An 11,214-nucleotide genomic window follows, 5' to 3' on the forward strand; every position below is an offset into this window, starting at 1 on the left:
TTCTCCCAACCTGGAAACTATGAAACTACTCCAATGTTTTTATATTGCCTATGGTCATATCCTGTGTTCTTGCTTTTGTTTTTACTATAAATACATATACATAATTGACAAAATAAACATCAGACTATATTAAATAATGCTTGAGACTATATTGAGATTGTAAAGTCATCAGGAAAATGTTTACTCGAGTCATAAATGAAGGGAGAAGTAAGGTTGCGTTCTCACTCACTTCTATAGGGCTTTGGAGCTGACGTCACGCCGCAATGCATTATGGGAGCGCAGCGCCATTTTCGGGGTCTACGAATCAACACAAACACACTGTGTTGGAACGACGACTACAAGAAAGATGCTTAAGAGCCTCTCAAAAGAGAATGAACTGTATAGAGACCGATTGCGTCCAGAGGCGAAGCAGCGGTACTTGCAGAAAAGAGCGTGCATTGGAAATGTGGACCCGTATGACATACGGCCGTGGAGTAGAAACCCTGAAGACCAACCGCTACTGACGTAGCCTGACCTTGTCTGTGGAGTCAGCGCGTACAAGTCGTCATTCAAACAAAGGTAAGTCAGCTCGAGTACTGCGAGTGAATGCGTTTGATTTCCCTGCAAACATTCACATTAGTGCAGCATAAATTCATTCATGAGGGGAAATTACAGTGAGAACATGTGGAGGCTGTTAGAGGGATAACATAGTGAGTTCAGTGCATTGATGAGACACTGTCCTGAAGGTTTGTTGTTCTTTATGGTTAAAGAAATTGCAATGATTTATTCATATTTATTATAAATAATTCTAATTATACATCTTGCTTCCATGTTTGTATCCTGTGTCACTAAAAATACATTTTATTTTAGTTTTATACATCGATTAATGACCTGCAGAATCTCCTTATCATACTAAGTGATTCATAATTGTCACTTTATGCTTTCTCCATCTCTAAAGTGATGACATCCTTGCATTACATACTTTAGGTTCATTTTCTGCAGGCAGGTTTCTGACAGAGAACAGACAGATTTAGAATATAACATGCAGCGTTCTATAGATGGACACATAAAGAAATGAAAAATGACATGTATGTGCAAACTTTCTAAACACTTTGTTACATTTATGATAAAGTAGATAAAACACATTTACCTCGGCCTTGGCTCATAGTTCTTGTCTTTAAATGAACTTTGTCTGTGTGTTTCAGGTCCTGCACTCTCAAAGACTGAATGAACCAGCATTGCAGCCATGGGTCACTGTGAGCATCACAGGGGAGGTTGAAGCCGCCCACTGCACCTGTATGGCCGGAGTCGCAGAGACCTGCAGCCATGTCACTGCTCTTCTGTTTAATTTCGAAGCAACAGTGTTGATCTGTGGCACAAGGACTGTTACAGATGAACCTGCATACTGGGTTTTGCTGGGTAATATGACCAAGATACAGCCAGAGGTTGGCCATAAGATAGACTTCTCCTCTTCAGCTGCCCAAAAAAAGGCTCTCAATCAAAACATAAACAGACCGTCTGTAGTGACAGGGAAAAGGAGCCGTCCTCAAAAAAGAAAAATCCCACCTGCTACTGTGGAGGAGTTGTCACTGCTATTGGATACTTTGCTGGAACACAGTAAAGCTGTGGGTTGTGGGAATGACCCATAATCTTTTATCTAGGGGTCTAGATTTGTGCCTGTAGTGCACTGCTGTGTAAATAATTTGCATTTACTGAATATGTACTGACTGAGTCCCGCTGTTCAAAAGTTGAATAAACAAACAAACTAATTTTTGCCAGTTTTTTTTTTTTTATTAAAACCACCTTATAGAACATCACATCAGTTACAATGTAGAATCCATGTCATTTATAGTTTACAAATGACAAAATGTTTACACAAAATCATGAGTGTTTACATGATATCACCCACTACTAACATTACTTTATTTACTGTATCTTTTGAAAAAATACAGCAATTTTAACAGCACAATACTTAACTCATTCACTGCCATTGACGTCTATAGCCGTCAATGGCAGTGAATGAGTCAATGGGTTTAACTCATTCACTGCCAATGGCTGGCAGTGAATGAGTTAAGAATATTTAACAGGAGCAGGTTTCATTTTCCCTGGTTTTATTATCACACTGTTCAACAAACGCAGCAAACCTTCACCATCTTATCCAGGAGAGTCACCTCTTCACCCTCACATGGAAGAAGTAATCTGATTGGCATGGTGGTATGTTTGAAGCAGGTCCCTCGTGTAGCGCTGGAACCCAGTCACGATGTTTCATCCATTTCATGGATGAAATTTGCTGCAATAATGCCAAATAATTAGCAACTCTATAAATAGAAGGTAGTTCTGCAAAATCACTCAGTAGGATGTTTGTTCTAATTTGCTATGAGCTCAGAGCGCATCGAAAATAAAACTAATAGGCTATAAAAAGTGATATGAACATATTTAGAACTTACCGGAATGAAAATGTCAGGAGCACCAACAGATATTTGGAGATGGAAGAGAACTGGATATCAGCTCGTCTCACAGCTGCTATCCAGACTAGACGCCTTCGTTTGGTAACATCGATACACGAGCTGCCTCATGTTGCTTCCAGGTTGGGAAAGAATGAAAAGATAAACCCTTTTCAAGCTTATTCTCTTGCCGGTCGTGCGATCGAACATTGCAGCCGACCACACAGCAAATACGAACCATGGCTGTTGTGTGTGACTTCGCTCCCTTTTCACTTGCGCTAGACCCCCAAAATGGCGGATCGGGCCAAAATCCTTTCCACGCCCACCCCCGTGACATCACGCTCCAAAGCCCTGAAAGAGATTTCTTTCTTCATCCAATGCCCCCTGGTGGCCATCAGAAAGACTGCAGCTTTAAAAGTACCATTTATAATAATGCTCTGCAAATTTGAACTAAAACCTTCACCACAAATGGAGCACTGTATTAACAGTTGATCCCTTCCACTGTTTCCTCAGGAGACTTGTAAAAAAGAAAGTTTTTCATTGTGTTGCCTAGTTAAATAAAGGATTACCTGACTTTCATGTTGTGGTACTAATTGGATGTTATATTAAAGTGCAGTCTAGCTTTAGTTCAACTTTAGTTGATATCTTCAGTACAAAGTCTGTTTGTTTTTATCTCCTGCAAGCTTTAGTAAATTTTAGAAGTTTAAAAGACTTTATTCATTAGTTGCACTTTTCAGCAAGAGGCAACATGCACCTTTTATTTACAGTCTATAGCTCTTGCAAGCTATCATCAGTATGTGTATTTTTTTAGATGCACTGGCCAGACAATTTTGGTGAAAAAGCCCCCACACAGTTAGAAACTCGCTAGTGAACAAAGCAGGTCATGCAGCAGCTTCAGAGCCAGCTATTCCTCTCTGCAAAGGAGACCAAAGCAAAGCTTACAGGAGAGCAAACATTCACCACGCATTCATTATGGGTAAATAGGTAAATATAGGCACAGACTTGTTAACCCAGTTGTTTAATCTGTTTGGTAGTCAATGTTGCCTTTACAGTTTGCTTTTAAGTCTCAGCGATTAAAGACTAAAATTTGTGAAAGCAACTTGATTTAGTGTAACTGCAAAGAAATAAATAAAAGTATCTTAGTGTCAATCTATTCTCACTCATAAGGTTTTAAATACTGTGTCAAAGCTTCAAGCATCCCTCAGATATGCACAAAGTTTCCATTGCTGTACCATATTATGTCATCGATGAGACTCTCTCCACCAACTCATCACATATGGACACTTGGACATTAAAAATACAGAAAAGAAAACAGAAGAAAATGCATGGGGCTCAGGTATGGGCTCCAGTTTGTGGACCCGCCATGTCCTACAGCATCTACGTAGCTAGGATTATGTAGGCCTACTTGCAATTGTACTAGTAAGAAAACAATTCAGTCACCTGCAATCAACAATCTACTGACATCTAGTGGTGCAGTGTTAAAAACTGTATTTTTAATGTGTACGTTTTAACCCAGTCACGATCTTTTGTTTTTGGTGTGTAAACTTAACTAAGCCTTGGTGCTTAAACCTGACCATAAAGCAAGTGATAAAGAAAATAAATCCGGTTGTGAAAACAAAGCAACACAAAGTGCGAAACACACTGGAATAGAGAGTGATCAAAACTTACTTCAGCATCACCCGTTCGACCTGCTAATGCTGACTTGATTGCACTGTAAACGAGGACTGTTCTTCCTCAGCTTCTCATACTGCTGCAGTTGGTGCTTCAAGGCACTAACATCAAAGGACATTAAGGTGGCAGTAGAAATCCCATCTTGTTCATCCAAATACCTGGCAAAATATGTTTGCTCCTATGATGCATTCATTATTTATTTGTAATGAGGATAAATTGGCCCTGTAACGTCAAATATTTATCATCTTTTTACATTTAGAATGCATTTTTAAATAGCTGTCCCCATGATTTGATCAAACTACAGCTTCTTACTCGTCAGCTCAACCTATTTTTCGCTCCTGTAATGCTGCTGTGCGTGTTGCATGTTTCTATGGGCTATCATCAGTAATAATCTCGACTCTGTCATGAAGCATCAGCTGCAGTGCTCATGAGTCAGCCTTTAATCTTTGCATCTGTATCAGTAAAAGCTACCAACCCAACAGGATCAATGGGAACCTTTAAGGGGGAGAAAGAAATGCACAAATGAGCTCCTTTTAGATAAAATGTGACAGCTCATTCCACTAATTGTTGCGCAGGAGTAGCTTTGGCTCTTTTAAACCCTCACACTATAACTCTGGACAAACAAATGTCTGCCAGAAAGCAGTCCACACCCCAGCATGCCCTCAAGTCCCTCCCAGTAGTTCTCTGCAGGCATTTGAACTCTGTGTGACAGACACACGGATAAATCACAACACCTATTCCTAAAACACAGCACTTTAGGACCTTTGAATAGAGCCATATTTCTTGAAAGCCGCTAGGTTAGCAGTAGCAAAGTAAATGGCGCCATCTTGCGGCCAGTGGCTTGTTTGCACAAAGTGGGCGGCGCTAATGACGAAGGCGAACTCGCGCTGCTTCTGTGTCGTGTACAGGAAGAAAGTTGAAGATGGTCCGCGCGGAGCTGGCGGCTCGTCTGAACGACAGAGAGTACACAAACTGGCTGAAAGCGGGACGCTGTCTGCTCATACTGAAGGATGGCCTCCTCCCGTTTACCGACCGACACATGAGGGCTTTCCACAGAGATCTGCTTAATCAAAGCGCTGTGCTCCGGAGCCCGTGCAGGGATTCATGTAAACCTAGAGGGAATAAGGTGTGCTTCGTCATTTAATGAGCTGGTGCCACTTAAATGCCCTTACCTGTGGCAGGTGATCAACCACAACGAGCTTATTGCCACCTTTATTATAGGCCGTGTGCTCTCAGTAGATCTTCAGCTTATTTTTATTATTGTTGTTGTTGTTGTTGTTGTTGTTGTCGCACTAACTCACATAGGTTTTAAACAGCAAGTATGTTTATGTTTGTGTAGCTGTCGGGATGCAAGGTGTGTTCAGAGTGGCAGAAGGCGATCCTGAGACACCACAGGCAGCCTGATGTTACAGTCAACTGGGACAACTGTTTCCCTCCATACTGGAGGACAGACCACTGGGAGGTGGCAAAGGTAGGAAGCACATAACAAAGCCAGCGTTATGAGACGCAGCTGTAATATGAGCTGCTGCCCCAACTTAGAAAGAGCAGCAGAACCTGTGAGGTGCATGTTTCTGGTATCTAACAGTAAAACTTAAAAGTAAACAAAAAACTAAAACTGTGTGAAAAGCGTGACTTAAAAAAAAGTAAGTAAAATAAAATTGAGTCTTGGTGGAACTTTGACCTGCTAACTAAGATAAAAATAAAAAATATAGAGGAAGCTTTATTTTTTGGTTAGTTTGGCTTAAAAAAATCTTATCACAACTTCCCTGATGAGGCTTTGCTGGATGTGTTTGTGAGATTCCTGATGTTAACAAGACTTAGTCAGCTTATTAAATAATTAAAAGGACTAGAAACTGAAACTAATGACAACTAAAACTCTAAGCATTTTCAAACAATAAAAAGCGAAACGGAAAGTAACTGAAATGAAAGTGACTTCAAAGCAAAACTTCGAAATGAAAAAAACCCCCCCGAAAACTAATTAGAAAATACAAAGTTATAATAACTGTGCCAGCGCAGGGCAAAAACATACAGACTCATAAAGTGTTTAACAATGACACAGTTCTAATGTTGCTGAAGTGCAGGCTTTCAGATTTAATTTAAGAAGTTTGATAAATGTATTGTGTGCTGTTTTCTCTATTTCACCCCTTTGAATGTACAGGAAATCAGCTTTATTGATTTGCTTTTGTAGTAAAATGCACTTTTGCTCCAGCTTAGACAAAGGATTTGAAGTTGTTTGATAAATGGTTTTATTTTCTGACACATAGCCAAAGTTTGCCGCTGTACTGCAGACAGTTCACCATAGTAATTATACATGTAGCCGGTGATCACTGAAGGCATCACACAGGCTCTTTTGTCTGTGATGAACATGTCCTGCCTGATGTTTTCTTGTTAGTTTATGACCACATTAGGAGGTAAAAGTTCTGACATGGATTTTTGCATTGGGCAGCTGTTCATAGGAACTTGAAATTTACAGTCAAAAAGGCATTTTTGTAACTGAACTTGCAGCTCGTCAGAGATTACACATCACTGTCAAAGTCTGCAGTCAGGAGCCACCAGAGCAAAGAGAAGATGGTGAGTTTCAATGTCTTTGCAAACCATTCGTTGGATTGGAGCTGCTTAACAACATTATTCTTGTTATATCTTGAAGTACTATGTAATAACAACAATTGACTTTAAAAGTAAAAAAAAAATGTAAACATTGCATTTTGTAGAAAGATGCAGAGTGCATGGAGCTAATGGCAGCCCCTTTCTCTCTCTCTCTGTCTGCAGGCCTTCATGCCACGAGGTCAGGCGAAGGTGAAGGGTGCGGATAAATGCGACGCCCCTGCTCTGCTTAACCTGATCAACTACTGCACGTATTTCTCATTCGTGGATCCAAAACTGGTCAGAGAGGTACTCACTGATTTTTGTTCAAACGGGCACTTTTCACGTTTTCTGTTAGTCATGTAAAAACTTTATACTTTTTTCCAATTTCATTCAGTTGTTGTCTTATAATTTTCCAGAGTTGTATTCCTGCTATGGCTGGTCAGATTGATTTGAAAGGGTGTGATGATAGTTTTAACCGGTACTCTGTAACGTGTTCGTTTACTTCCAGGTGATCCGATGCAGGAACGAGCTGATGCATTCTTCTGAGTACCGTGTGACAGATGATTGGATGCAACACTACTGGACCGCTCTGAACCACTTTGTGAATCAGTTCAGACACGTACCTGAGATGGCAACAGTTGGAAACAAAATAGACGAGGTAAGCGTGTTTGTGTAGCGCCACCGCTGGAAATGCCCTGCAATAGAAGCGAACTATTGTCTGCGTGTGTTTGTGTTCTGTAACAGTTTCTGTGTATTTTTTTCTTCCTAGATGCTGACCCTCAATTTGTCAATATATGTGTCTGGTTTGGATCAAATGGATTCTGGTGGCTTGGGCGATGGATTAGAGGCTGATTTTGTCAGCCATAAGGAGTCTGGTGCTGACGTCGGCCAATGGGAAGCTGAGTTGCTAGAAGAGATGCTGCAGGAGCTGCTGCATGCTGCTGATGAGGATACTGATAGCCAGACACAGGTGGGAAAAGGAACGAAGGCCTTCCTTCATTTCTGTTTATGCATTTTACACATAATGCATAAAAGGAGTATGTTTCATGACTTCTGCTGACTGCTTCTTTAGGACACAGAGCGGCTGAAGAGTCTGGGAGGGTTCCTGCAAACCAACAAAGATCTTAATGAGAGGTTCTCTGCAGAGCTGCAAACCATCAACTCTCTAATGGCCAAAGAAAAAGGAAGAGGAGGAAGTGAATGAGGAGCACTTTGTGTTCTGTGTCCGTGTATATACTTAAAATAGCTTAACTTCAGAACTTAGGATGAGGGCTTTATATCTAAGCACAGTGGGGCTTTATTTTTTAAAAATTGTATATTATAATATTTGAAAAAAGTCTTTTGAAGTCTTTCCGGTTTTTTGCACATTTTTCAGTCTTAACTTTCAGTTGATTGTAATAAAAAATGGGCACCTTATGAGTCATTGTCAAAACGGAAATACAGAAATGGAAAGCTGTAGTTCACATGACGAATAAGTGTTCTCTTCCTGTCTAAGCTAAAAACAGCTGGCAGCTGGGCAAGGGAACATTAGTTTATTTGGTGTCTTAGGTCATTTGAGCTCTTTTTCTATTTTAAGCCATAACTTTAAAAGATGTACAGAAGTAAAATCTAAATAAAACAATAGTTTTTAACCCTCAACCGTGAAAGGCTGATGCAGTATTGTCATGACCCAGCTGGGCAGGAGGTTGGTGTAGACAAACCAAGGAGAGACGTAGGATTTTAATTATTAAATTAATAACATAGTTTGCATCTACCAGGAGGCTGAGGGGTAGAGCTGCTAGCTGCTAGTCTTTTCTCTCTGGAATGTGTATATACGTACATAAAATAGTATTAAAGTGCAGTCAGAGTGCTTGATTAGATATATGCTGCCACTTGCGACAGGATACAAATCTTTGTATTTTATAACTTGTGTTTTTCTGGATTTTTGGTTGATATTCTCTCTCACCAGTAAACTGGAAAAACAATTAAAGAAAGGAAGGAAGGGAGGAAGACGGAGTACCCAGACAGAACTTTATTTTTAAGGCCCCCACTAGATGGCAGACAAAACATCAGAAGAAAAAAGAAATTCCACCCCAAATCTGCAAATTGACTTAAAAAATGGATGGTAAAGACTTTAGAGAGAGACTTGGTTTGTAATTTGCCAAATTCAAACTGTACTTAATCAAAAGTGATATTTATGGATCCAGGTTTATCTCAAACTCGGGTATCAGTGCGCTCAGGACGACGCCAGCACAGAGCAGCCGACAGCCACCACCTGCTCTTTTAATCTTTTATTCTATTTGTTTCATAAGCGTGTGCTTTATGATGGCTCTGCTGTCAGCTGTGCGCCCTGTGTGTTGACACATGCATGCGAAGTAAAAACTACTTTTTTCTAATGTGTTTATATTTATGCTTTAATGTGAGTGAGGCTCTGAGTCTGGGCCTGAGATATGAGTAGCGAATGAAAATAAGACTGTGGTTAGAAACCACATACAGATTTCCTGTTTCTACTTTGTGGCCAGGAGACCACTCGTAGCACAGGAGGTAAAAGCAGTTGTAAACAACTAATCCGGGCTGCTTGAGAGCGAGGGGGTTGTTTTCTTGGAACCTCCTAAATAACGTCTCCACTGGCACCTGGCTCTTTCAGGTTGAGAGGCTGGCTAGTGAAGTTTCTTCTTCTTCTACTGGGAAATGCTTGTTAATCATGACAGCCATGCTGGGGACAGGAGAGGTATGACAGCCTTAAAAATCTCTCTATCACTCACAAACCCTCCAGAGAGTGCAGATATGCACGCTGTAGCCGTCCAGTACATGGGTAATCTAAACAGGAAAAGGTGAAAGTGAGGTCTGTACCATCTGACATGTTGCTGATTCAGCAAGAGTCCAAATACTCATCCGGTGGTCCTAGGTAGTGGATTTTTTACCAGGCATTATTTTAAAGTATTCACGTCAGGCAATGGCAGGTTTCTCTTTTTTCTCTGTTTTAAACCCCATGAACATGTTAAATGCCATAATATGTGTAAAGTAATAAAATACTGAAAAATATTTTCTAAATGATAAACATGTGCCATGCACAGCTCACACAGCACCACAAAGTGAAATGAGAGATGGATTTACATATAATTACCCCTGATGGGATTTAGGAAGATATCTGTAGGAGTTTTGACAAAGACAGTCATTGATGGGAAGAGTCTGACAGGAAGATAACAATGAGATGATTTTTTTTTAGGATGCCACTGACAGTGGATTATTTTGAGACGATTCACATATCTTCTGGGACAGACGGGGACTGTGGGGACTTTGGGAGCACACATGAAGAGGAGATTGGAAAAAAATATTGAGTCATTATCCCACTGGACCCGATGTCATTTTTACTTGTAACAAGCAGTGAAGAAAATATATTCAGTATATATATAATGCATGTGCTCTTCTGGTGACCCATAGAAAGTGAGGAGTGCAAACTGCAGGAAAATATTTCACCAACATGAGCTGAGTGAATTCAGCGGCTGAAACAAATGTATGCAAAAGTGAATTAAAATGAGATGAAAATATACAGGTGGTTCTTTGTCACTAGCATGTGCATGCACATCATGCACATGCTAGTGACATGCCCACCTCCAATAAGGTCCAAGAACATCTTGCTTTACTGCTGCTTCAGAGGGTTGTTAATCAGTTTCAGCTGCTTCGAGGTTAATGAAATTAACAACAGGTGCACCAGAGGGGCAACAATGAGACAATCCCCCCCCCCCCCCCCCCCCCCCAAAAAAAAACCCCAGGAAATTCATTTTTTTGACCAGTAAAGCATCTTAAGGAAACTGTTGTGAATTGGTGCTATATAAATAAAAGACAAATCCATCCATTTATTTTCTGTCATTAGGTAAATGGTGGGGTGCACACTGGATCTATCACAGGGCTGAAAGAACCAACGCAGAGATGGGGAGAACATGCAAACTGCACACAAAAGGCCCCAGCTGGATTCAAACCCAGAACCTTTTTGCCATGAGCCAGCAGTTCTAACCACTGTACTGTTTGCTGTAATTACAGTTTAAATGAAAAACAAAAACATTAGCATCTTTAATATGACGTATCCAACAATCACTCCGTATGCTTGCTGTTCTTTGATGTGTGCTACAGGCTGCGGTGAGAGGACTGGTGATGCTTATCTGCTGTTTGAATCAGGTGATGATGACAGCTCAAAATTATTAAGCTTTTTTTCAGCATTATGATGTTTTTAGAAATCATAATGTAGAGGTGACTGTAGCTCAGGAAGTAGAACATCTACTAATTGGAAAGTTGGTGGTTCGATTCCAGTCTACATGCCAAATTTCATTGGGCAAGACATCGAAGCCCAAGTTGTTATGTGATGCATCCATAGGAGTATGAATGTTAGATAGAAAGCACTTACATAGAAGGCAAGTTGTATAGCACTTTATATAGCCTCTGTAGAAACTATCTACACCCTCACTTATCTTAACTGCACTACTGTATAGCTCTGTGTAAATAATCATTCTGTACATTCGATAATTTTTAACCCTACAACTGTTTACAACTTGCA

At 40.4% G+C, this 11,214-nt stretch overlaps 1 protein-coding gene across 2 annotated transcripts; it reads left to right on the forward strand.

Moving 5' to 3' along the window:
* Positions 1 to 5,003: 5,003 nt before the first annotated feature.
* LOC147308877 (uncharacterized protein CXorf38-like) lies at positions 5,004 to 8,318 on the forward strand. 2 transcript variants are annotated; one of them, XM_086273195.1, is made up of 7 exons: positions 5,004 to 5,220; positions 5,434 to 5,565; positions 6,600 to 6,665; positions 6,864 to 6,986; positions 7,189 to 7,338; positions 7,450 to 7,650; positions 7,753 to 8,318. In XM_086273195.1, the coding sequence occupies exons 1-7, from the start codon at positions 5,017 to 5,019 to the stop codon at positions 7,882 to 7,884; spliced, it is 1,008 nt and encodes a 335-aa protein (XP_086129321.1). In that variant the 5' UTR covers positions 5,004 to 5,016; the 3' UTR covers positions 7,885 to 8,318. The 2 variants fall into 2 exon arrangements, with proteins under 2 accessions (XP_086129321.1, XP_086129322.1); XM_086273196.1 differs by lacking the exon at positions 6,600 to 6,665.
* Positions 8,319 to 11,214: the final 2,896 nt, after the last annotated feature.

This window comes from Aulonocara sp. 'chitande type north' Nkhata Bay, linkage group LG18, assembly GCF_057382095.1.
Source record: "Aulonocara sp. 'chitande type north' Nkhata Bay isolate Kocher_YH1m ecotype deep benthic linkage group LG18, A_spYH_male_GT1.1, whole genome shotgun sequence".
NCBI lineage: Eukaryota > Metazoa > Chordata > Actinopteri > Cichliformes > Cichlidae > Aulonocara > Aulonocara sp. 'chitande type north' Nkhata Bay.

Coding starts and splice junctions, on each gene's coding strand:
- LOC147308877 (XM_086273195.1), top strand. CDS start 5,017: ATGGTCCGCGCGGAGCTGGCGGCTCGTCTGAACGACAGAGAGTACACA. Junction 6,666..6,863: donor ACCAGAGCAAAGAGAAGATG/GTGAGTTTCAAT, acceptor CTCTGTCTGCAG/GCCTTCATGCCACGAGGTCA. Junction 7,651..7,752: donor ATACTGATAGCCAGACACAG/GTGGGAAAAGGA, acceptor CTGCTTCTTTAG/GACACAGAGCGGCTGAAGAG.